We start from the raw sequence: 27851 nt of genomic DNA on the forward strand, positions 1-27851 counted from the left end.
TTTAATTCATAATTGATTTATTTGAAATCTTCTAATTCTTCTGGTGTCTTTAATAGATTTTTATCTTCAGTTTATGTGTAATTTTTCTGTTTTCTGAAATTATTATTATTTTATTTTGAGAGGCAGATGGGGGCAGAGAGTACTCCCATCTACTGGTTTACTTCCCAGATGTCCTCAACAGGTGGGGCTGGGCTGAGGCTAGAGAGCTGGGAGCTGGGAGCTAGAATGAAATCCAAGTCTCCCTCAGGGGTGGCAGGAACCCAGTTACTTGGCTGTCACCACTGCCTCCCGGAATCTGCATTGACTAAAAGCTGGAATCAGGAGCCTGAGCTTAAACTGTAACTCCAGGCACTTTGATGTGGGATACTGGCTTCTTACCTGCTAGGCCAGACATCTCACTAGTTCACATACAATTTTTCAAAAACACGTATCATTAAATATATCTCTAGTTCCTTGTTTTTTTTTTTGTTTTTTTTTTTTTCATTAAGAAAGAATTTCAAATTATATAGTAATTTCCAAATTTTGGAAATGTAGTTTTTTTTTTTTTTTTTTTTTTTTTTTTTTGTGAAAGAGTTACAGAGAGGAGAAAAAGAGAGATTGAGATCTTCCATCTGCTGGTTCACTCCCCAGATGGCAGCAACAGCTAGCTAGGGCTGGGCCAGGCTGAAGCCAGGAGCTAGGAGCTTCCTCCAGGTCTCCCAGATAGATGTGGGGACCCAAGGATTTGGGCCATCCTCTGCCGCTTTCTCAGGCCATAGCAGAGAGCTGGATTGGAAGTGGAGCAACCGGGACTCGAACCTAGTGCCTATATAGGTGATGCTAGCTAGCATCACAGGCAGCAGCTTAATCCGTTACAACAAAATACTGGCTCCAGGTTTTGGCTTTTATATTTCAGTAACTCAGCAGTTTGTTTGTTTCTATTTTTATTTTTATTTTTATTTTTTTGACAGGCAGAGAGACAGAGAGAAAGGTCTTCCTTCCGTTGGTTCACCCCCCAAATGGCTGCTACTGCAGCGCCGATCTGAAGCCAGGAGCCAGGTGCTTCCTCCTGGTCTCCCATGCGGGTGCAGGGCCCAAGCACTTGGGCCATCCTCCGCTGCCCTCCCGGGCCGCAGCAGAGAGCTAGACTGGAAGAGGAGCAACCGGTACAGAATCCGGTGCCCCAGCCGGGACTAGAACCCAGGGTGCTGGCACCGCAGGCAGAGGATTAGCCAAGAGAGCCATGGCACCGGCCTCAGCAATTTCAATACTTAGTATAAGCACTCTTATTTCTTTTTAAATAGCATTTATTTTATTCAACATTAATGTAACATGAAGGATAATTATAACTTTAGGGAGATTTTTCAATGTGGGTTGTCGGGGGCAGCTAGTGGTTGAAATGAAATTTATAGTAGATGTTGATAATTGCATGAATTGCTTTTTACAAATACTATCCATGAAGAAAACATTCATATTATGTGATTTAAAACTCTTCTTGTTTTTAGGTAATGTTTTTTAGAATTGAATATCTGATTTTATAGTTACACACTAAACACATTCCATTGTTATTTCTGATTGTTTGTCTTTGTAGACTCTTATAGTTGCCTGGATCAAAGCAAATCTAAACGTGTACATCTCCCGAGAACTTTGGGATGACTTATTATCGGTATTGTCATCACTGACCTATTGGGAAGAGTTGGCCACTGAGTGGTCGCTGACTATGGAGACACTAACTAAAGTTTTAGCTAGAAATCTGTATAGTTTGGATCTCAGTGATTTACCATTGGATAAACTGAGTGAACAAAAACAAAAAAAGCACAAGGGGAAAGGTAAGAGTTGTTCACAGAGATGCTCCATGTAAGCTTACTTGACTAACTGAATAGCAGAAAACCAAGCCAGGGAGAAGGTGGAGAGTAAAAATGATGTTCCTTATTCATTATTCCCTCTTTTATTTATCCTGGAGGGGTAGCATTTTCAACGATAAAACAAGGAAGTACCTTGTAGTTTTTCTTAATATTTAAATAAATAGTATGTTGATAGGAGATAGAGTATTCTATACATTTCTAATTAAGATTAAATACATAATTTAGAGTCTTAAATATTTTAAGTAATTAACCAAAATAGAAATTTGTAAAGTGCTGTTCCTTTTTATTATAAATAATTTTCGTGATTTCATGTTACTTTCTTGAAAATTTATTATGAAGATTGTTTGAAAAATCCTTTCGAAAGCTTTTTTTTTTTTTTTTTTTTTTGGACAGGCAGAGTTAGACAGTGAGAGAGAGACAGAGAGAAAGGTCTTCCTTCGGTTGGTTCACCCCCCAAATGGCCACCATGGCCGGCACATTGCACCGATCCGAAGCTAGGAGCCAGGTGCTTCCTCCTGGTCTCTCATGCGGGTGCAGGGCCCAAGCACTTGGGCCATCCTCACTGCCTTCTCAGGCCACAGCAGAGAGCTGGACTGGAAGAGAAGCAACCAGGACAGAATCTGGTGCCCCAGCCAGGACTAGAACCCTGGGTGCTGGCGCCGCAGGTGGAGGATTAGCCAAGTGAGCCGCGGCTCCGGCCTTGAAAGCATTTTCTTAATTTGAACTAAAAGCAGACATTCCCTAAGTGTGAATTATCTACATGATGTTAAAAGGGAGTGAGCAGTAGCATAATGATTATGTCATTTATACATTTATTTATGGTCTTTAATTTGTTAGTATTTTGTATTGTTAGTAGATTATGTTTAAATTGCATCTCATCCTTAATTTTTTCTACAAGGTATTAAGTATGTGCTCAAACTACTTTTCCCTATACTAATTGTATTCCAAGTGGGTATTTATTGGTAGATGGAGAGTTAGTAACCATCACTGGATTGGTTTTGGTTAGCTCATTTACTGTGTTTCTTGGCTTGCCCATATGTTCATTTCTATTACAAGGCAAGTGAGTGGCAGAGAATTCATAGTAGTTTATTGTTGACGTATAATTTAAAAACTTTGCATAAATTTTATAATATGATTTTTACATAAAATGAAGCTCAAAAATGCTTTGTAGTACATAGTATCTTGTCGTGTTACTTTATAATTAATTATGATTAAATTTACTAGTCTTAGGCATGGTACTACCCGTAATTTGAAGGTGTTACTGATCAGGTGACAGTAACTGAAATTGAAAAATCTGCATTTCTAGGAGTTGGACATGAATTTCAGAAAGTTTCAGTTGACAAGTCATTTTCCAGAGGATGGAGTCGTGATCAACCTGGCCAAGCCCCAATGAGACAGAGAAGTGCAACAACCACTGGTTCCCCAGGAACTGAAAAGGCGAGGAGCATAGTACGGCAGAAGACTGTCGGTATGTTCTCTGGAAAATCGTGAGAGTTGTAGGCCAGTGCACTTAATGTCTACTTTTCCTAACAGTTAATTTTGCTTGTGAAAATAAATTTTTTTCAGTAGTGTTCAGAGACTAATGACATGCTGGGTTATCCTTTTGTGCTATTAAAAATGTATCATATTATTGTTCTTACATAGTTTACTTTAAATATTCCTAATTTTAAAATGTTATTTTACAGAATTGAAGAACTAGTACTCTGATTCACTTTACATAACTCAACAGTTAACCATTATTGCTTATATTAAATGAATACACTGAACAGTTACAGAGGGTAGCTAATTTTCAGTGCTCCAATTATAGAGTTAGATTGGCTTCCCAAGCTTCTAATAGGGGGTTCATGCTGTCCTGATAGAGGAGGCCAACATGGAGCCTCTTGTTTGGTTACCTGCTGCTTGTAACAGATATGGATGAAATTTCTGTAATTCCAGAAGCAACAATCATGGGAAGAATTTGAGTGTAGGATCACTCAGCGTACTGTGGCCTAGCTTTCATCTTACTGCTTTTCCTCTCAGAGGTTTATAACTGAGTATGAATTGTAGCAGAAGGAGTACTGCATGAAAAACAAGAAGAGCTTAGGCCTATTACTTTTCTTTTTGTCTTTCATCACTGTAATCTTAAACAACCAAATAATTCTATAATATTTGTTATAAATAAGATGTTTCTCATACCTAAAGGAAAACTGCCTAAAGTTATTTTAAGATTTATAATCTATGATTTTATGAAATGAGAATATAAATAGGAATATATATTTAATGGTAAATAGTCAGGAACACTATTAATTTTGAAGAAATTTAAATTTGTTGTTATAAGGATATATCTTCTATGCAATGAAGGATTCTGAAGTGTGAAGAATTACACAAATTTAACTGAAAAGTGATCCCCTGTTAAATATAAGAGTGGGAATGGGAGAGGGAGGAGATACACAGTTAGGCACATGCTCAGTCGGACTTGCCCCTAACGGTAGAGTTAGAAACTTGTCAGGGGATTCCAGTTCAATCCCATCAAGGTGGCATGTACCAATGCCAACTCACTAGTCAAAGTGATCAGTTTCAGTTCATAATTGATCATAAAGATAGGATTAAGAGTCAAAGGGATCACATAAACAAGACTAGTGTCTGCTAATACTAACTGACAGAATCAAAAAGGAGAGAATTATCCCACATGGGAAGCGGGATACACAACAGACTCATAGAATGGCAGATGTCCTAAACAGCACTCTGGCCTCAGAATCAGCCCTTAAAGCATTCGGATCTGGCTGAAGAGCCCATGAGAGTATTTTAGGCATGGAAAGCCAAGCACTCTGGCAAAACAAAACAAAACAAAAACAAAAAAAACAAAGACCTAAATGAAAGATCTCTGTGAGGGAGATCCCAGCAGAAAGAACAGGTCGTCAAAGAAGAAGGTACCTTTCTCTGAAGGGAGGAGAAAACTGCCACTTTGACTATGACCCTGTCAGAATAAGATTGAAGTCGGCGAACTCAAGAGGCTTCCATTGCCTTGACAATTAATGACAAGAGCCTAGGGTGATTATTGATGCCATAAATAAGAGTGTCAATTGTTAAGTCAACAACAGGAGTCACTGTGCACTTACTCCTCATGTAGGATCTCTGTCCTTAATGTGTTGTACTATGTGAATTAACAGTATAACTAGTACTCAAACAGTACTTTATACTTTGTGTTTCCATGTGGATGCAAACTGTTGAAATCTTTACTTAATATATACTAAATTGATCTTCTGTATATAAAGATAATTGAAAATGAATCTTGTTGTGAATGGGATGGGAGAGGGAGTGGGAGATGGGATGATTGCGGGTGGGAGGGAGTTTAAGGGGGGAAAAAGCTGCTATAATCCAAATGTTGTGCTTTGGAAATTTATATTTTTTAAATAAAAGTTTAAAAAAAAGAATTAACAGGCCAGCACCGTGGCTCAATAGGCTAATCCTCCACCTACTGGTGCTGGCACACCGGGTTCCTGTCCCGGTCAGGGCACTGGATTTTGTCCCAGTTGCTCCTCTTCCAGTCCAGCTCTCTGCTGTGGCCTGGGAGTGCAGTGGAGGATGGCCCAAGTCCTTGGGCCCTGCACACACATGGGAGACCAGGAGGAAGCACCTGGCTCCTGGCTTCAGATCAGCGCGGTGCACTGGCCGCAACGTTCCGGCCGCAGCAGCCACTCGGGGGTGAACCAATGGAAAAGGAAGACCTTTTCCTCTGTCTCTCTCTCTCTCACTGTCCACTCTGCCTGTCAAAAAAAAAAAAAAAAAAAAATTACAATTTGAAAGGAGGAAATGAAACTAATGAGAACAGAGAAATTAAAAATTGTAAAAGATTTATAAATTGTAGATAATTTAAAATCCTTTAAAAGGATTAACATTTTTAGAATTCTTATAAACATACAGCTCTATTAATTGTATATGCCAAAGTAGAATAAGAAATGATATAAAGAATAATAATGTTGATGGATTAAAATTAGTATACTTAGGAATCTTGATGTAGAAATAATTGTTGGACTTCTACAGAAAATGCCAATGATGACTTGATTTTAATGCCATATTTATATAAGATTTGTTTATTAGGAAGAAATTATTTTTTTAAGATTGATTTATTAATTTGAAAATCAGAGTTAGAGAGAGAGAGAGAGGTCTTCCATCCACTGGTTCACTTTCCAATTGACTGCAACGGCCAGAGCTGAGCTGATCCAAAGCCAGGAGCCAGGTAGGTGCTTCTTCCTGGTCTCCCATGTGGGTGCAGGGGCCCAAGGATTTGGCCCACCTTCTACTGCTTTCCCAGGCTACAGCAGCGAGCTGGATCGGAAGTGGAGCAGCTGGGACTCAAACCGGCGCCCAAATGGGTTGCCGGCACTGCAAGTGGCGGCTTTACCCGCCAGGCCATAGTGCTGGCCCCGAAATTCTTCTCTTCAGTTTGTTTTTACTTCATTTAAATCCTTAAGTACCTTATTTTTTTTTTCTCAATACAGAAGTAGTCTATGTTTAGTGTGAAAATTAAAATCTAAGGAAAGATAATGGCCTACTAGTTGGCTCATGACCATGATCATTGTATTTTAATTTTTTCATTTGTATATATTTTAGAAACATAACTTTAGGAAATAGTAATTCTTCCTACCCTCCGACCCACACTCCTACCCCTCTTCCTCTTCCCTGCCTTGTTTTTTCACTAAGATCTATTTTCATTTAACTTTATACACAGAAGATTAATTCTATTCTAGGTAGAGTTCAGCACTTTGTATGAGGGAGAAAAAAATTAAAACAAACAAAAAAACTAAAAACAAAAAAATGTTAAAAAAAAGAACAAAAGCTATTCCTCAACAATTCAGACAAGGGCTTTTCAAAGTCATTGGATCTCGATGATAATTTCACTTTTTTTTTTTTTTTGAAACTTAATTGTCTTTAAAGAGGAACCTAAGAATGATACATATTTTGCAAGCACTTAGACATAACTGTAACTTGTGTGACATAAGAATATCCTCCATTTAATACTCTAAAATGAAGTAATTCTTTGAGAACAAGTGTTATTATTAAGTCTCATAATAGAACTCTTTGAGGACAGGGGTTCTGCATGGGAAGTTAGCACACAGTGGCTCCTGTTTGTGTGTGTGTGTGTGTGTGTGTGTGACATCAGTGATCACCCAAGGCTCTTGACAAGAGCTGCCTAGGCTATGGAAGCCTTTTGGATCTACAAACTCCTTCAGTATTTCGACAAGGCCATGGACAAAGTGAAAACTCTCCTCCCTTCGGAGGAAAGTACATTCTTCTTTGGTGACCACTGCTTTCCACTGGGGCCTTGCCCACAGAGGTACTTCATGTAGAATATTTTTTGGCACAGTGTCTTACCTTTCCATGCCTGAAAGCCTCCCTTGGGCTTTTCAGCCAAACCAGAATGCCTTAAGGGTTGACTGTGTAATCAGAGTTCTACTTAAGACGATTGTCATTCTATGAGTCTTCTGTATGGACTGCTTCCCATATTGGAGCATTAATCCTTTTTAATTATGTCTGTTATTATTACCAAACCACAGTGATCATTGTTAACATGTTGTAGTATTTCTTTCTAGTTTTAAATAGCATGGTATGAGTAAAGTATTAATCTTGAATTTATAGCTGACTGTGATTATTTTCGTGCACTTCTCAAATCAATCTTACGTGTCAAACAAACTAGCATTAAAAATTTTGTTACGAAAAATACCTGCTTTTATAAAGTGGGAAAATTTTATAAGGAGCAAGAGATTAAATTAAGTTATTCTTTAGACATATATTTTATTAAATTTTTAAGGTTTCTTTTGTATCTTTAGTAAATGTTCATGATTAAAAATTCAGACTGTGAGAAAGTATACACATTGTAGTAAGTCTTTCCTTCAGTAGTTCCCACCCTCCCAAGTCACCTCACTAGAGAGAGGCACTGTTACCAGTTTCTTGAGTATCCTTCTTGACATACTTTATGCATATACAGACATATAGCATAATGTACACACTGCTGTGAACCATAGCTTTTTCACACTTGGATAGGAAAAGTTTGCAATTAGTGGATGAGAGCTGGCAGTTCTGTTGTTGGTAGGAGACATGTAATAAACAGACTAACCAGTAACTGCTAGCAAGCAGTAAGTTATAAAGAAGAGAAACGCAAGGTAAAGGACTGGAGAGTGATAAGGGCTCGGGAAACAGGACTGTCTGGGTTAGGGAAGTCAAGAAAGACTTCTTTTGTTGTATGATCTAACAGAGATCTGAATAAAGTGAGAGGCTGAGCCGAAAGAACAGTTACACAAAATGCCATACAACCAGAAGAAAAAGTATAACAGCCCTGGAACCAGGAATGTATTTGGGTGTTTAAGGAAGTGTAAGGAAATCAGTGTGGCTGAAGTGGAGTAAGGACGGAGAAGAGTGTTAAGGGACGAAATGAAGTTATAATGATCTATATTAAAATTATCACATGTCAAAAAGTGTTGAACTTCCTGTATCGTGTTTCATGTGGAAATGCCATAATTTAAATTACATTCTGAAGTTGGACATATAATTTTAAATTTTGTGCTATTCGGCCAACATTGTGGTGTAGTGGGTAAAGGTGCCACCTGCAATGCTGGCATCCCATATGGGCACCAGTTGAGTCTCAGCTGCTCCACTTCTCATTTGGCTCCCTGCTAATGTGCTTAGGAAAGCAGCAAAAGATGCCCAAGTGCTTGGGCTCCTGTACCCATGTGGGAGACCTGAAACAAGCTCGGGCTTGGCCCAGCCCATCCCCAGCTGTTGGGCCATTTGGGGAGTGAACCAGTGGTTAAAAGATTCTTTCTCTATCTCTCTCTTTCTCTCTCCCTGCATCCCTCCCTCCCTTCTCCCTCTCCCTGCCTCCCTTTCTCTCTCTCTCTCCCTCCCTCCCTCCCTCCCTCCCTCCCTCCCTCTCCCTCTCTCTCTCTCTTTGCCCCTCCATAACTCTGCCATCTAATTACATATCAGCGCGGTGGGCCAGCCGCAGCAGCCATTGTAGGGTGAACCAATGGAAAAGGAAGACCTTTCTCTCTGTCTCTCTCTCTCACTGTCCACTCTGCCTGTCAAAAAAAAAAAAAAAAAATTTAAATAAATCTTTAAAAAATTTTTGTGCAGTTAAACATGATATAACATTTTATGTATATTTCCATACTTTGTACATATAAATATGCAAGCACATCAGTAGATTAAATCTGCAGGATTTGAAGTTAATTTTTCTTTAAAGAGACCAAACTTAATTGTATTTCCATTCAAAATAAAGAGCTGCTATTTCTTCCACACTCTACCAGTAAAGTATGTTAAACATTTTGCTCATGGTAGTATGATTTGAAAAATTGAATGAAATTTATGTTCTTTTTCTTAATATGAATGAGGCTGAATATCTTTGAATTAAGTCTTAAAGGCCACTTGGGGCCTTCCAGTTGGTTGAACCATTAAAAATTCGTCATCCATAATGATACTCAAAAAAAGTATGTGGAGATGGTTGACATTACAGCTTTTCTTTACTGGAAGCCAACATTGTGGTGCAGTGGGTTAAGCCGCTGCTTGTACAGCTGGCATCCCATGTCAGAGTGCCAGTTTGAGTCCTGGCTGCTCTGCTTCCAATCGAATTTCTGGCTAATGCACCTGGGAAAGCAATGGAAGGTGGCCGCAATGCCACCGATGTGGGAGACCAAGGTGAAGTTCCTGGCGCCTGGCTTTTGCTTGGCCCAGCCCTCACTGTTGTGACCATTCAGGGAATGAATCAGAAGATGAAAAATTTCTGTATCTCTCCCTTCTCTCTCTCACTCTGCCTTTCAAATAAAAATTCTTTAAATTAATAAAGCTTTTATTTACTAAAAAATATAAGCCAGGGGCCGGCGCTGTGGTGACTAGGTTAATCCTCTACCTGTGGTGCCAGCATCTCATATGGGTGCTGGTTCTAGTCCTGGCTGCTCCACTTCCGATCCGGCTCTCTGTGTGACTTGGGAAAGCAGTAGAAGATGGCCCAGGAACTTGGGCCTCTGCACCTGCATGAGAGACCCAGATGAAACTCCTGGCTTCTAGCTTTGGATCAGCCCGGCTTCAGCCGTTAGGGTACTTAGCAGTGAACCAGCAGATGGAAGACCTTTCTCTCTCTCTCTCTCCCTCACTGTAACTCTACCTGTCAAATAAATAAATAAAAATCTTTTTTTAAAAAAAAGCCAATAATTATAGAAAGAATGAAGCAATTAGAAAAATCTTTTGCAAACTTAAGAGTTTTTTGAGGATCATCGGTAGATACTAAAATTATTAGGTAAAATACTGCTTGGGAGCAGGATATTAACCCATTGCCACATAGCAACCTGCATATTATTTATATTTGCAAGAGTAAAAGTATCCTTAAAGGGGCCAGCACTGTGGCACAACCAGTTAATCCGTGTCAGCAATGCTGGCATCCAGTATGGGCACCAGTTGAGTCCTGGCTGCTCCACTTCGGATTCAGCTGCCTATTAATGGCCTGGGAAGGCAGTAGAAGATGGCCCAAGTGCTTGGGCCCCTGCACCCACATGGGAGGAGACCAGGAAGAAGCTCCTGGCTCCTGGCTTTTGCTTGGCCCAGTCCTGGCCATTGTGGCCATTTGGGGAGTGAACCAGCAGATGGAAAATCTCTCTCTCTCTCCCTCTCGCTGTGTAACTCTGAGTTTCAAATAAAGTAAATAAATCTTTTTTTTTTTTTTTTTTTTTTTTTTTTTTTTTTTTTTTTTTTTTTTTTTTTTTTTTAAGGAGGCAGAGAGAGAGAGAGGGAGGGAGGTCTTCCATCCACTAGTTCACTCCCAAATTGGTCGCAAGGGCCAGAACTACACTGATCTGAAGCCAGGAGCCAGGAGCTTCCTCTGGATCTTCCTACACAGATACAGGGGCCCAAGCACTTGGACTATCTTCTACTTCTTTACAGGCCATAGCAGAGAGCTGGATCGGAAGTAGAGCAGCTGGGACTTGAACTGATGCCCATATGGGATGTCGGCACTGCAGGTGGTAGCTTTACCCACTATGCCAGTGCCGGCCCCAAGTAAACATATCTTTAAAAAAAAACATATCATTTCAGTGGAGAGATCTGAATGTCGTCACTTCATTAGGCTTATGTACCTGACCTTCAGTTTATAGTGTATCTAGGAGATAGAAGAACACGTTAAATCAGTTGATGAGGAAATGAAACTGGAGTGTAGTACTGCTAGAAGAGGGGCTCTTCAGAAAATTCATGGAAAATGTGTACTCTGAACAAATTTTGAATGAATTTAAAAGTATTTTCATATCAAAAAGTCTTGTCTTTGAATTCCATTTTCCATGAACTTGAATTATCCTCATATATTTTCTGAGACAGGTAGCAAGACTTTTCAAAAGATAATGTAATTGTTTAAAAAGTTGGTATGTGGGGGAAGTATCCAGATTAAAGAGACAATAACAATGAAGTTTACGAACTCTGAGTCCTCATTTGAAGAAAAGCTTCAAAAATTATTTTGGGGATAATTTGGTAACTTTGATTATGGTCCAAATTTTAGGTGTTATTATGGAATTTTTGTTGATTTTCTTAGATGTGATTATGGAATTGTTTTTATAGGGGTATGGCCCTACCTGTTGATTAATCCTGACGTATTTAGGGATTGCGAAGTCATAGTATCTGCAGCTTATTTTTAATTATTTCAGCAAATCACGCATACAAACAAAAAATAAAGCAAATATGACAAAATGTTAATAATTTTTGGATCCAGGTAGAAGTATGTATGTGTACATTAACTTTTTCTATGTTTGAACATTTTTTAAAAATTTTAATTCATTAAATTTATTTATTTTAGGGACAGAACTTCTAATGCTCATTCACTCCCCAGTTGCCCACAGTGGCTTCAGCCCAAGGCCCTGATGTCAGGAATTGGAAACTTAATCCAGGTTTACAACATGGGTAGCAGGAATCCAATTATTTGAGTTGTTACACTGTCAGGATCTGCATAAATAATAAACTGGAATCAGGAGCCAGAGCCAGGAGTCAAAGCTGACACTTGCCTTTGAAAATTTTCTTAAGAAAACATTAAGAAAGCAGTTTTTTTTTTTTTTTAAGTTATTGTACTGCCAGGAATATAGTGAACTTTATATTCTGGAGGTAGTAGATATTTTCACCTTTTCTTTTCTTTTCTTTTCTTTTTTTTCTTTTTTTAATGCTGCTGGGTTTGCAAAAGAGAAATCTCTCTCCTTCTTCATCCCACTTCTCTGACCAAAATAAAGACACAAATCTGTGGGCTGAAAAGAGAAATGAGCAGTAAAGCAAGCACACCAGAGGAGTGAGATGGCTATGGATCAGATTGCTGATAATCTCTTCTGGGACCCAGCTAAGACCTTGGGCAGGCAGGCTGCAAGGATGGAGGAATGAACTGAATATTCTACACTAAACTGAGGATCTCGGCGAGCAGAAAAATTGATGTTAGGTTGGTGACAGATATATTCTGGCAGTTGGTGTAGGCAAATGTAAACTATCTCTAGGGGAGTTGTACTCTAGAATGAGTTAGCAAAAAGAAGACAGGATTTGGTCTCCAACAAATTTTAATCCCTAATATTAGAATATATTTTTCCAGATACTACCTGCCATATTTCACATTTCTTTTTAAAAAACTATTAAAATTATCAAAAATGAGAGAACCAAATAGAACTTTGAGAAGTAAAAATATAATTATAAGAGAAAAAAAGCCTAAGTGCATAGGTTAAACAACAGGTTAGATATAACTGAGAAGAGAATAAGTTCCTTGGAAGAGAGATTGGAAGGAATTATCCAGGACAACGTGGTAGAAAATAGGAAAGAAATTGAAAATAGAAATATGTAGAATGGGTTGAGAGGGTCTGAAATGTCTACTTGGAATTCCTGGGGAGAGTGAAGGAGAGGCAATGTTTTAAGAGTGACAGATAATTGGAAGCTGTGAGTCTATAGAAACAGAAGCACATAGTATGTCAAGTAGTATGAATAAATAGAAACTCATACCTACACATGCACTGACTCTACAGAATGGAAAGACAACAAAAAGAGCTGTAAAACAGACAAAATAGGCCGGCGCCGCGGCTCACTAGGCTAATCCTCCGCCTTGCGGCGCCGGCACACCAGGTTCTAGTCCCTGTCGGGGCGGCGGAGTCTGTCCCGGTTGCCCCTCTTCCAGGCCAGCTCTCTGCTGTGGCCCGGGAGTGCAGTGGAGGATGGCCCATGTGCTTGGGCCCTGCACCCAAGTACCTGGCTCCTGCCATCGGATCAGCACAGTGCACCGGCCGCAGTGCGCCGGCCGCGGTGGCCATTGGAGGGTGAACCAATGGCAAAGGAAGACCTTTCTCTCTGTCTCTCTCACTGTCCGCTCTGCCTGTCAAAAAAGCAAAACAAAACAAAACAAAAAAAACAGACAAAATATAGATCACCTGCAAGAGAGCCATACTTCTGAAAATGTCAGCAGCACAAATGGAAGATAGGACAGTGAGATACTAACTTTTTTTTTTTAATATTTAGTTATTTATTTGAAAGAGTTACACAGAGAAAGAGAGTAAGAGAGAGAGAGAGAGAGAGAGAGAGAGAGAGAGAGAGAGGTCTTCTATCCACTGGTTCACTCCCCAGATGGCCACAACGGCCGAAGCTGTGCCGATCCGAAACCAGGAGCCAGGGGCTTCTTCCAGGTCTCCCACTCGGGTGAAGGGGCCTAAAGACTTGGGCCATCTTCTGCTTTCCCAGGCCATAGCAGAGAGCTGGATCAGAAGTGGAGCAGCCAGGAATAGAACCAGCGCCCATATGGGATGCTGGCACTGCAGGTGGCAGCTTTACCCACTATGCCACAGCACCAGCCCCAAGATACTATCTTCAAAGTAATAAGGAAAATGAATTATCCCCCTAGAATTGTGTACTCAGCAAACCTTTCTTTGAAGAATGAAGGTAGGACAGAGACAAAAATCTTAAAGTAGTTTGCTACTGACTGGCCTTTACGAAAGGAACTTTTAGAGAGTATGTCAGGAAACAGAAAGATTATCCCAGGATTGAAGTGAGGGATACAAGAAGGAGTAAGTGATCAGAGGAACTGCTAAATACAGAAGCAAATCTAAATAAATATCATCTGTATACAGTAGCAATTATCCCTATCATTTTGGAGTTAGTTAATGGCAGAATTAAAATAATCATAATACATTATTCAGGAGGAGTTTAGTAAGAGTGTAAGTATTCTAAAATCCTTGTCTTTCTTGCTGGAGTAAGGAGCTGGTGGATATAACACTGGCACTAGACGTTAGGAAAAATGTGATCTGCTTTACAAATGGACAAAGGGCTTGAAAGACCATTTCTCCAAAGACAGACGAATGGTCAGGAAGCACATGCTCCGCAGCGCCACTCTCAGAGAAATGCAGATGGAACTGGAATGTCAGCAGGTACCCAGAGAGTGTCTGAGCCAGGCACTTGAAGTAGTGAAACCTGACATATCTCACGCACTGGTTTTCCGTAAACAGTATTCTGTAGTGGGGCTTTCCTGCCCGTGAAGCCCTTGCCAACTTCCGGGTGTGTATAAAGATCCACAGTTCAGTAGCCAAAGGCGGGTATTTTTCTGAAGAATTTATTCAGGTGATAGCACATATTTATGCCGCTACAAATATGGAAAAGGTTGTAAGGGAAATGCTCAAGCCCCTCTTTCAAATTGGTGTTAGAAAAGAAGGAACAGAAAGAATTATCTCTTAGAAATTATCTTCAGGGACTGGCGCTGTGGCGTAGCGGGTAAAGCCACTGCCTGCAATGCCAGCATCCCATATGGGCGCCAATTTGAGTCCCTGCTGCTCCACTTCCAATCCAGCTCTCTGCTATGGCCTGGGAAAGCAGTAGAAGATGGCCCAAGTCCTTGGGCCCCTGCACCTGCATGGGAGACCCTGAGGGGGCTCTTGGCTCCTGGCTTCAGATCAGCACAACTCTGGCTGTTGTGGCCATCCTGTGGAGTGAACCATCTGGTAGAAGACTCCTCCCTCCCTCCCCCTCCCCCTCCTCCTCCCCTTCTCTCTCTCTCTCTCTCTCTGTCTCTCTCTCTCTGTCTCTCTCTCTCTCTCTCTCTCTCTGTCTCCACCTCCCTCCCTCCCTCCCTGGGACTCTGCCTTTCAAATAAATAAATAAATCTTAAACAATAAAAGAAATTATCTCCAAAGAAAAAAATTTTAAATGGGTATTTACTTGTGGAATCTAAAATTTATTTCAGTTTGCTTTTTAAAAAAATGTTTTTAGAGAATTGTGGGGCAGTGGGTCAGACTGTCACTTGGGCACCTGTATCCTATCTTGGAGTGCCTGGTATGAGTACTGAGTTTTCCACTTTTAATCCAGCTTCCTATTAACGTGCCTGGGAGGGAGCAGATGGCAGTCCAAGGTACCACCCAGGTGGGAGACCCAGATGGAGGTCCAAGCTTTGGCTTGGCCCAACCCTAAATGTTAGAGCATTTGGAGAGCAAGCCAGTGGTGGAAAATCTTTTCCTCTCTCTCTCCCCAACTCTCCTTCTGCCTCTTTCTGCCTCTCCTGTCATTCTACCTTTCAAATAGATAAATAAATAAATCCTTTTAAAAATCATCTCTGATTATATCTGAATTTTACTTTCTGTGTAAAATATTTTTTTTTTGCCTGTGTAGTTGTGTCTTTGCTCTAAAGAAGTTTTAATGAATATCTTGAAATCAGCATAGCTTGTTTTTTTTCAAATTGGATTATAAGATTGTTGCTCATTTTTTCTTAAGAGGGAAAATAATCCATCATTAAAACTCTCATGGGGCCAGATTGGGATATTTTGTATATGGATTCAATTTTAAAATACACTTTAGGACCTTACAATGCAAACCATGCATTGAAGGCAAATTGTTGCCATTAACTTAAGGTATTATAAACTTTTACATTTTGCTGCACATAGATGGTACTTATAATCACCTCTTAAAGAGTCTTATTTTGCTATCATTCGTAAAAGTTTTTGAAAAATCTGATTTTTCGTGTTATAAACAATGTAGTACATTTAGTTTTTTGCTTACTATTTTTTGTTTTCTCCTACATACCCTTATAATCTGAAACTTTTGTTTTTTCAAATTGATTATACTGAACTGTTACCCGAATACAGCTATTCATTAAAGATTGAATGAGTTCATATAATGCCAGGCACTGGAGATTCAAAGACAAAAGGATGTATTTGTACATTTGGGAAGTTAGGAAGGCTGACATAAAACACAGTCTACTAAAAGTAGATTGTTAATTCTGGAAAAGTGGGAATTCTTACTTTTGTTTATTTCTGTGCAGAAGGGTCAGGAAAGCTTCTCAGATGAGATGATGTTTTATGTCTTATGTTTCTCAGGAGGAGAAGGAAGCCAAGATACTAGCAGTACACAAAACTATGAAGTTATAAAAGAACATGAAATGTTAGAGAATAGTGTAAAATTCTGTGTGGCAGCAGAATGGGTGGACACTAGACGTATATGATGTTTCAGTGACGGTGGATTGTCACCACGTCATGTGCATTATGTGAAAGGCTGGGGGATTCAGGCCTCAAGTAACTAAAACATTTCTAGTAATTAGGAAAATCCAGGGTGTATAGTTGATGTCAGCATTCAAACTGCTTTTGGCAGTTTTTTGCCATCGTCCCTGATACACTATTTTATGCAGTGTTGTTTCAGTGCACTACTCATACATAAAACATTTAACTGTAATCAGTAATCCTTAAACTAAAAGTTAAATCTCTGGGAAGAGTAATTTGATTGTTAGTTTATTTCTAAGTAAACTAAAATTTGTCTTAAATTTTGTGAACTAGTGATAACTTTTTAAGGAATTACCAAATGCAACTAAAGATTCAATTTTTTAAAAAAGTAACCCAGTTGAAAGTTTTTTATCTTTAAAAAAATATTAAGTTTTTATGTTTATGATTCGAATAAGCATGAAGTTGTCTATTTTTCTCAAGAATCTCATTTTAATGCTAATTACAAATTCTAATTTCCATTAATTTTCATTACATTTTACTATAAATAAGAGAGACTGATTTGATTGAACATTTCTCTCCTATCAGGAACAAATATTAACCAAGAGATTAAATCCTTTTGATTATGAATTATATAAGATTTTCTTAAAAAATACCTATGAGTGACTTGGAAACTTTAATTGGGGAAGAGGTCAAAGGTAGGAATCATTTGTTCTTAGAATTCAGCTTCATTAAGAAGATTGGCTAAGAATTACCTAGAGAGATATCCAAATATGGTACCAGAAATTTCTTTGAACAGGTAGTATTGAGTTCTTACCAATATTTCCATTCAGTGAATTTCTCAATTCTTGAATTTGAGAGTATAGTGCTTATTAAAGTGTCCAGTGTATTAATAATGCTATTCTATTATAATTGCTCATAATAAAAGCATTTTTCTGCTTTATACCAAAAAAGTTAGATTAAAAATGTTCTGTGTGTTCTGATTTCTTTTTTACAGCTTGCCAGTATTTGCCGTGCTGAAATGTTTTAATTTACAATTTCCTTCCTTTGTATCTTTTAGTTTTCTCTGTTGCTGCTTTTTCTGTGACACAAGCCTTTCATTATAGTCACTCTTCTTTTTTCCTTCCCCACTTCTTTCTTTTCCTTTTTTAAAGCCATGAGAAGCCGATCCATTGGTGAATGTGCTCTGCCATCGGCCTATATACGCAGTGCTAAAAGTGCTCCTGTTCTGATCCATACTTCCAAACCCTTCTTGCCTGATATTGTTCTCACTCCCCTTTCTGATGAGCTTTCAGGTAGTGCCACCTCTGCTAATTTCTGCACCACCTTTTTCACTTTTTAATCCTCTGCTTTCAAATTTTGCTTAATCAAATAAACTCTTCAAAGTTAATTTCTTTGGGGGAGGTGTGGGAAACTGGGGAAGTGGTTGAGAAATCAACATTTTGAGTTATTTGAACTTTAATGCTATCCTTGCAGTTCATTATGGAAGTGCTAAGTTTAGTGCTGTGCCAATGTCCAATTTTTTTTATTACAAATGGCCATTTTTTGCTTATGTTTGATTTTTATTCCTCTCAGGTGATTAAAAGATGTGGTAATGTATTTATGTCATAGATGTCTTACAAGAGATGACTTGGAAAATAATCAGAGCCTACTTTTAATTTTTCCTTGTTTGACTAATGGCATTTGGTAAATCTTGAATGATTCACTTGTTCTTGATCATCTGTGGTAATGCAACTAAGTGAGGGCAATGGTTCATTGGGAGAAGTATATAATATAAAAGTTGGTTTGGAATAAGTCTTTGTATTCATATTAGCCGTACTGGTATGTAGAAGTGTATGAACCCATGCAGTTTTAAACCATTCTCTGAAGCTCCCAGCTCAGCTTTCCACTTCTTCCTCAGGTCCCTTAAACCCCAGTATTGGAAAGTTTGCTCTTTAATTAGGGTCTAATTAACATAATAAAATTAACAGACTCTGATTCAGTCTAGTGAGTTTTGAGAACTATACATCACTAACCATCACCCCAAACAAAATTCTGAGCATTTTATTTACCTCAAAAGTTCCCTAATGATTCCTTTAAGTTAGTAACTACACACTACCACAAATATTTCTTAATTCCCATCTCCATAGATTTTGTTTTCCAAAAAAAAAAAGTGTAAATGATATTGTTTTATTTTTTAGACAGAGGCAAAGTTTGTTCAGTACAGTTCAGTGTGCAAAATGTTCTGGTTCAAAGAAACTTGTACATTCTTAAGTACTTTCCTATTGCTATTCTCAGGCATCTTTCCCTCACATTTTCCTTACTTTTGGTGGGGTTGCTGCTGTTTTTGTTTCTTTAAATCTATTTTTATACTCTTCTGTTCCTGATAGACTAAAGGAACTGGAGGGGAGGTGCTTTCTTAATCCCCTCCACCAACCTTAATTTTATTAAGAAACAAAAAATTTTGGGGGTTAAGAAAGGGAACATAATTGAGAGTTACATGTATGTACAATACAGAAACATATCTACATATGTCTTGTGTTTGGTATTCTTTAGATTTAAATATTTATGAAAAATATTTACAAAGAATAATGGTTTTACTTGTTACTATTTTCATTTTCCATATTGGGTAGAATATCTCCTACGATAAATTTAAAAATTTAGATAACATTGAGACAACAGTCACTAAAAGAAAATAAAGTAAATGTTTATTTTAGAAAATGTAGAGTATATGGAAGAGTATATGCAGAAATATACATAATCCTTCAAAACTAGTGCTAATTTCTTGATAACTGAAGTCAGTATTTTCCAAGCTGATATATGAATTTAGAATACTTTCCAGGAGATGTAGATCTGTATGTCAAGTAAAGGTGTATACTGCACATAAACACATTAAGGCCCTAGATGTTCTGTTAAAAGAAATAAAAGCAAAATTGTTCAGTCCAGTATTTCCCAAACTTAAGCAGAGATTTGCTAGTATACACACTGACCACCTTTAGTATTAAGGTTTCAGAGAGAACGTACTTGGAAAACATCAAACTCACTTCATAATTTCAAAAATTTGCACTTTGAAAATTGGACAGAATTATCTTATACCAACTTGTACTGCAGAAATCCAAATTATTGGATATATTGTTACCCTTGTGGTTCTTGGAGACAAATTGAAGGCCTGGAGTTTGCTTCTTCAGATGTTAGGTTATTAGAGGAAATAAAGGAATTATATGAATATAGATATTTATAAAATTATCACTAAAGTCTTCGACCCTCAATCAGTCCAACTGTTTAATTCCAAGGTTTGGACAAATTTTAATGTAGAATAGCCTATTTTATGATCATATTATTGTCATACATTCACAAGTCAAAGAGAATTAAGAAGAAATGTGACCTAAGGGAAAAACATTTTCAATGGTTTTATATATCTCCCTTCTGTGAGCAGGCCTAAATGAACTAAAAATATTTTCTGGACATATCTCTGAGATCAGGAGTTGAGTTTCTCTAACTGCTTCACTAAGAAAAAAAAGAATCCCGAAACAATAGAACTAATCATGGACAGTCACTCTAGCTTTTGGTCAGAAGTAGAATCTATCAAAAAAATATTTACCTGGCACTCTTGAATAATACCTACATTGTTGTGAGTGTGAAACTGTGTGGAAGAACTTCATGTACAGATACAGACTAAATTAGTGGAATAGCTGAATATCCTCCTAGAATTTTTCTTAACCTATGAGGACTAATTCAAGGACACTGACACTGTACCAATGTGACATTATGAATATTTCTTAACATTAGATTCACCTGTAATAGTTTAAAAAATTTTTTTCTAGGCCTAGTCCTCAAATTTGGATACAGTGTGCTGGGGGTTGTACAAATATCCAGCACTTTTTCGTAGCTCTACTGACTATGATCTGTGGGTAAACATAGTGCCCCCAACACCTTTCCCATCAGCCGTTGGGAATTGCTGTACTAGATTGTTGAACTTTTACAAAAACCCGTAGTAGATCAGTCCTTATTTTCCTTACAAATGGATTAGAGAGAAGCCTGAAATCTTAAGTCTTGGTCTTAAGCAAATTAGCTTTTAAAGCCAGAAGTAATATCTTAATGAGAAAAAGGATATTAAAAATAACTTATTAAGTGAAACTAAATGGATAGATTAAGGAAATATAAAAAAAAGAACATAAACATGGTGGGCAGCTGACTTTTTTTTTTTTTTTTTATATTCCTGCAGCAGTTTCTTATTTGTTGTTTTCCAGTCAAGTAGTGTGGATTTCTTTGAATTAATCTTACAGACCCATTTTTTTTCTAACCAGTTTTTGAAACTGATGATTCACTTGCCATTCTTATTGCTGCTATAATCTAGTCTGTTCAGGCCAGAGTACATAGGATGCTAATGTTTGGAGGATGAGCAGTCTCTCTTTTCTTATAACCAGTGCTTTATTATTTGAATTGAGCTCTGTAGAGAGCAAAATATATTTGAACTTTACACTTGTGAGAAAAACAGTGATGTCTCTTATACCCAAGTAGTTTGTAAATTCTGCCTTATCAGGAGGAGAATTTTCCATCCGTAATCAAACATGTTGGCCATTCTTTATACAGATAAATTTTTCTTGCCATCATAATATGCAACAAGATACACTAATCTTTCACAGTTTTTCCATCTATAATCTGTTGACTATTGCATAATTCCAACTCAGATTTTTTTAGGCTGAATAGTTGATGTTAACCTTTTAGTAAGTACATCTCAAGAAAATTTGAACCTAAATTAAACATAGTATTATTTAACATGCTCATAAAGAAAACACTATGATTTTCTTACATTAAAAATATATTGATCATTTGTCTATGTCCAGAATTTTCAAATCAAGAAAAGTATTGGAAGGATAAAAAGAGTAGAAATAATATATAGTTGAATTTTAAGGGCTTAGAATCATGCACTTAGGTTGATTTATTGCTTTTAAGTCTTTTCATATGATTTCAATGATATAAATAATGCTTGCGTTATCTGCAGAGTGAACATCTAGCCTTAAAAAGATTAGAGTTTTTTAGTAATAAAATTTCAAACATAAATGCTGTGTACATTGTTATTTTCTTCAGGTAATTAGCAGAAGACATCTGAGTTTCAAAATATAATCAACTTCTGTGTCAACTAATGTAAATGTGTTTTTGAATTCAGTAGCCATAAAAGAATTATAGTTAATATTTGTATTTGACCAAAAAAAGTATTTAACTTTGGTAAAAAGGAATTTCAGAAACTACTAAAAATTTTTAATAGTATGTTAGTATTCTCACAAGTTTTTTCCTGAGGAACTAGTTTGATTTTTACCAAGTAGCAGCTATTAGATTTTAGATTAAAAAAAAAAAAACATACTTTCCATCTGCTAGTATTTATTAAGCACATACTGAGTGGCAGGTACTCTTTCAGGCCCTGAGAATACTGTGATGAACACGACAAAAATCCTCAGGAAAATTAAATTCTAGTAAAACAACTAAAAAGTATTTTTATTACATGTTACAAGTTAATATACTTTAACGTACAGCTTAGCTTAGAAACTAGAAAAGAAAGCTTTTATTTAAAATAGAATATTAAGGAAAAAACCTATTTTTAAAATCCAGAAATAATTTACAGCACTTTAATGCTAAAGATTATTAAGGAGATCTGGAAGAAAAATGTAACATTTTTGTGTATAAGTTCTGCAGAAAGATTTTTCTCAATGTTCAGAAGTGGATTTTTTATTTTCTTCTACTTTTGCTCATTAAATGATCTTTAATACTTTACATTAAAATAATTTAAAGCATTCTATTTTCAAAATTGAAATATAAACAGGATAATTTTGAAGGGCATTTTAGCTAAATTTGATGCCATATATACAAACTTTTAAATTATTTTGCTCTGTGTAATTTACTAATATTTTATTTTGCTACCTTTTTATTTGTAAGATAACTCAGTGTGCTGCTTTACAATTTCTTTTTGCAGTTTGTTTTCATTTTACTTGAAAGGCACAGACAGAAATCTTCCATACACTGGCTCAAGCCCCTAATTCTGCTACAGCCCAAATGTCTCCAACAATGTTTGTTTATAATACATTTAATTTTTACCAACTCCTAAATTTTGTTTACAAAATTAACAGATTATTACATAATACAACATATATAACATATTCAAGAGAATAAGATTACGGGGCTGGGATTATGATGCGGCAGGTTAAACCACCACTATGTGCAATACCAGCACCTGTATCGGAACTGTGATTTGAGTCCTGGCTGTTCCATTTCTGATCCTACTCCCTGCTAATGCACCTGGGAAGGCAGTAGATGATGTCCTAAGTATTTGGGTCCCTCCAACCACATAGGAGACCCAGATAGAGTTCTAGCTCTTGCTGGGCTTGGCCTGGCCCAGCCCCAGCCATTTTGGCAATTTGGGGAGTGAACTGGCAAATCGAAGATTTTTTTCTTTTTTTGTCCCTTCTTCCCTCTCTCTCTTACTCTGCTTTTCAAATAAAATAAATCTTGAAGAGGGAGAAAAAAGATTAAGAGTATGGAGTAATCTGCCTTCAAATCACTGTTCCCCTGGAGCAAGTCACTTAAACAGTTCATCTATAAAATAGGGATAATAACACCTACTTAATGAGGCTATTGGGAGCATTAAATGAGTTAATATATAATTTATATATATATATATACACACACACATACATACATACACACACAACATACTTAGAACAATACTTGGTGTGTGGAAAATGCTACATGTAGATTAGCTATTATTTAGCCTTTTTCTCCTCAGTAAGGTTCAGGTATATTTTCTTCTTTGATTTTCTACAATTAGTATGGTCATGTGCCCATGTAAGAATTATATTTAAATTAAAACTAAGAAAAAAAGTGTTTAAAATCTGCAACACTATATTATTGCTAGAAAATATCTAGTTACATTTTTAAAAGCTCTTGGTCTCTTATAGTTTTAGATATTCATCTATAATAACAAAATTTTGGGGGAAAAACACATTGGCTCTGATAGTGGTTACATTCCCTAATAAGCAAAGTGAGGACCAGGACTGGGAAGAAATTTCTAAAAACAGCTCTCCAATAGTTTTGCTGGTTTCTTTAGAATGAAAAGATTATGAGATATCAAATACGGAGACTTTTTAAAGTCTATTTTTTCTGAAGCTTATATATTTGCTGGTTTCATAATATTAGATTTTAATGTTTTGAAGTCTTGATTTTGAACTTGCATAAGCTAAAATCCCAATTATAAACCTTTAAGCTTTTTGATAGAAAAGTGATGTAGTCTTTATCTTTTGCTGAGTCTTGGGATATTGTGTGGAATGAAACTCAGGGAATTCAAATTGAATATGCTATCTGTCCTCAGAGTAGAGTCTCTTATTATCTATTAGGGAGATAGAACAAACCAAAATATTAATATTCATCAAGATGCACAAATATACATTAGTTATCTATTACAATAGCAAACATTTTGTATGTTTAAGTTCGTAAATAAGAAGTTTGTAAGGAAATGTTTTGCTTTTCATTTAGAAATAACATTTAAGCAGAATGCATTAGGAAGAAAGCCAGTGTTAATTTTTAAAGTACTGTATTCCCTTCAGCTTAATGACAAAACCAATTTTTGTGTAAACGTCAGGAGATACTATGCACCTGACACAGAGATAGTCAGGAATCTACTAGAATCATGGCATAATAGTCTTTTGTTGATCAGAATTTAGTATAAAGTGGATCAATCTGGACCATATAAAAAGAGGGTGATGTTAATGAAATAGCAGAAGGGTTCTTTCCCTTCATCATACTGTGGATCCTGAAAATATTTTGACTGACTAGCCACATTTTTTAAAATCAGGAAACTGGTCTCGAAAGTAGAGTAAGGAAATCTAAGTTTTAGACCTTATACCATCAAGAGATTATTTTGTGATCTTGGAAAAATCACTGCTTTATTTTGGATCTACATTTTCTTATTTTGTTGTTCAGTTACACTTCTGTTACTTTTCACTTTTGCATTAATGACATGCCAAATAAATAGCAACAGCTGATCTTTTGACTGTATCTTTTTTCATTATATTTCACTGATGTCTGAAAACAAAGTTTTTCTTAGGTAACTTAAAGACCATGTAGGATTCAGACATTGTATTTTACTTTAAAAATTCATTTTTGACAATTGGTATATATTTGAACAGATAAATGGTATTTAATCTTGTGATTTTCAATTTCATGAATATTTTTCAGGATTCACCACGTACTTAGCACTTAAGGCAGTGAGAACTATGCAGTGACGTGGAACACTAAGCCGACTTCTCAAACTTTATGATTGTAAATTTGAGGAAGTAACCTAATCTCTGTGGGCCTCAATTTCCTCATGTGTAAGAGGGTTAAATTATATAATCTCTTCAATCCATTTTGACTCCAAAAGCTCTGAGTTTCAAAGAAGTGGAAGAATTTATAGATACAGTTTTTAGAGAGTGGTAGTTGTTTAATGAAAAAGGGGCATTGGTGGGTAAAGTTTCTTCCTAGCAGATTTAAATGGTGTGTTTTTTTTGTCAAAGGTGAAAAAGTACAATTAATATTTTTATAATGTATAGACTTTATTTGATACCATAGTAAAAGACACGTTGGTAGAACAGTTTCCTGATGGAACTTTCGGAAGAGGGAGAGATTTCCATTTAGTCTTACATGATTGAACAGACAGAGAAGATTTGAAGAAAAGATGATGACTCTTGTTTGCTCAGGATAGAAGCAGGGGAATTTATGAGACTCTAGAAATCTACAATCAAATATTTGATAAGGTTTATGTATTAAGAGCTATTTTTTCTGCCTAGAATTCAAGCAGGAAAAAATGAATCCAGTTTGAATTGCTTGATTTAATTGGCACAGCTCTATCTTTAACTGCACTTCCAAATGTTTCATTACCTCATTGTTTCTATGCATGTTAACATTTAAAAATGTGTTTTGGTAGTTTTCTAATTCATTGACACCACATGCTATGTTGGCTTATACCCATCATTTAGCTTAAAAAGAAACAGATTTGTGTTTTTAGTTGATTTTCCTTCATTGAGCTTACAAAAATTCTCAGAATTTTTTATTTTAAAGCATATGCTTAGGCTGTGGCTGAAATTAGTGCATTTTTATCTTCATGTAGTTCCTACTCTTTGTAATTTTTCTCTTTTGCAGATATTGATGATGCTCAGATACTTCCCCGCTCAACTAGAGTCAGACATTTTTCACAAAGCGAAGACACGGGTAATGAAGTTTTTGGGGCCTTGAATGAGGAGCAGCCATTGCCTCGAAGTAGCAGCACTTCTGACATCTTGGAACCATTCACTGTTGAACGAGCCAAAGGTGCAGTGCCTGTCATTGACAGTTCATCCCGTCATGCACCAAGCTTACAGAGTTCCACAGAGGCTTCTTCAATAACTAGATCCACTGAAAGCCACATCACTGATACTCATAGTAGAGAGTCTTCTCTGGAAGTTGGTGATAGCATATATGACCATCTTTGTCATTTAATAGGTCCAGTAGAACTTGCAGATTCAGCTTTTGAACAAATCCAGTACATTGACCTTGAAGGAGATGACGATCTTCTTTCCTCTCTGAAAGAATATTTTAAGGAAAACCAGGAAAATCATAATAAAAATGAGATAGGTAAAGATGCAGCTTCTCAGGAAGTGATTATTGCAGCAAATCAGGATGAAAGGTCATCCTTAGATAAATTAGAATATACAGATCAGGAAATTAAATCTGAAAATGTCACATCTTTTGTTGGGACTCCTGAAAACATGCAGTTTCAAAAAGAACCAAGCTCAGCTGTCTTCATGAGTAATATTGCATCTAATCAGTCAGACAGTTTTATGAAAACACAAACTTCTGAAAAGTCTAAGCAGCTAAACATTGACAAGCAGTCGTCGGAGCCTAGTTCAGACAGCCCTTGTGATAAAGAGAAAAGGAAATACTTACATAGACAAGCAGCTACAGATTTAGATGCCTGTGCAGATACAACACTAGTTGAAAAGCTTAAGGATGTGCAAATTAATGAAAAAATCACTCTCCCCCATGTGCATGCCAAGAAAACTACACTAAAAGCACCTGTTAACCGCAGAATGCCTTATGTTTCAAACACTAGCAAGCTTTCTCCAACTAAAAGAAGCTTGTCTGAAACAGTAACTCACAGGGCAAAAATCATGAAAATTGCTACTAAAAAGCGAAATAGTGTTCATGTTACTTTTAGACCATCTACTGAGTCAGTTCAGTTTTACAATCCTCTGGAAAGCAAAGAGGCTCCATGGAAGATGAGACTGCGGAAACTCAGTGGCTTTAGCAGCAGCAGCAGTAGCAGTACCAGCAACGTCCCTGCCAGTTCGAATGCTGGCTCCGATCTAGTAAAACCTGGCATGTACAGGCCTCTAGATACAATTAGTACAGCATCAGTAAATACTAAAACAATGAAGGAATCCACAGAGATTCCCACCACTGTATTACAGAAAGAAGAAATGGCAAGCAGTCAGTCAGGTAGTCGTAGTACTCCTAGACCATCAGCTCATGAGGCAGGACTACAGCAGGGCTCCCTGGGTGGCGTTTATAAAACTGTTGTACATGCTCTTTCGAAGCCGAAGGCAAATGTTTCCCCACAGAGGCAGAACAGAATGCCACCAGAGGCTCCACTGAGGGATCTGTACAGTCATGTAATGGGCTATTTTGGAAGGAAAGCTGCAGGTGAGCACTAACAGTGTGCAGAGCGCAAAAGGAGAAAGACAGCACCAGTTTGGCTTAATGCAACTGAAGCAAGCTATAAGCAATCAAAAAGCTTTGGGATGGTCACTGCTTTCTCTCTGTTTGGTTATGCATGCGCCTTTCCCCAGCTGTATTTTTCCCAGCATAAAATGTTTATTTAAGTTACTAATTTCCTTATAAGGCATTTAGTTAAACCTCTTTGCTGCTGAACAGTAAGGTAGGAAAGAGGAAAATATAAGAAAATCTTAATAACCTACCTAAATCAGATATTTTTCTGAGTGTATACCACACGAGTCTTGAAATTAAGTTTGCTGAGGAATCATCTTACTTTGTCTCACCCCACTATCCTTTATATGTAAAAGGACATCAGATATAAATACATATAATCGAGTTTATGTTTAGTGCTGATATATTTAGTTTTATATTTTTTCCTCGTAGAAAATTATTTTGATATCAAACAAAATAAATCAACGTCCACATTGTAATTAACTCCTGTTGGAGAAGAAATTATGTCTTAAAAGTAGATTCAGTCACTTTTAAGCCATTTCTGAGTATGTTATAGGCCTTTTGGTTCTGCATTCATTTATGTAGAATGCACATGTCCTTGAAACACTTATCATTATTTCCTTTTATCTGAGATTTTGGGTATGCATAAAAGGTTTCATAATCGCCAATCATAGTTTAAATATGGAACCTCTATGAACAGATTACAGAAAAAAAGATTATGGTAACCATTTAATCTTAATTCAAAGTTAAAATAACTTTATGGACATAGAAAAGTAACTTTCAGCAGTAAGGTAGGTTTTTATTTTATTTGTTTTAACATGGTTTTGTTAGCATGATTAACAGCGCT

General features: G+C 36.9%; 1 protein-coding gene across 8 annotated transcripts in view; it reads left to right on the forward strand.

Annotated features, from left to right (window-relative positions):
- Nucleotides 1-27851, forward strand: part of RALGAPA1 (Ral GTPase activating protein catalytic subunit alpha 1) — a 269311-nt gene that overhangs the window by 89184 nt on the left and 152276 nt on the right. For 4 of the 8 annotated variants that reach the window (XM_051822764.2, XM_051822761.2, XM_051822763.2 and 1 more), the window contains 4 exons: nt 1571-1808; nt 3151-3312; nt 17446-17586; nt 25442-26980. In XM_051822764.2, the coding sequence (XP_051678724.2) occupies nt 1571-1808; nt 3151-3312; nt 17446-17586; nt 25442-26980 (2080 nt within the window). The remainder of the gene's footprint in view (nt 1-1570; nt 1809-3150; nt 3313-17445; nt 17587-25441; nt 26981-27851) is intronic. The other 4 variants (XM_051822766.2, XM_070053735.1, XM_051822762.2 and 1 more) reach the window with 3 other exon arrangements.

The sequence above is a fragment of the Oryctolagus cuniculus genome, chromosome 12 (assembly GCF_964237555.1).
Source record: "Oryctolagus cuniculus chromosome 12, mOryCun1.1, whole genome shotgun sequence".
In the NCBI taxonomy this organism is placed as follows: Eukaryota; Metazoa; Chordata; class Mammalia; order Lagomorpha; family Leporidae; genus Oryctolagus; species Oryctolagus cuniculus.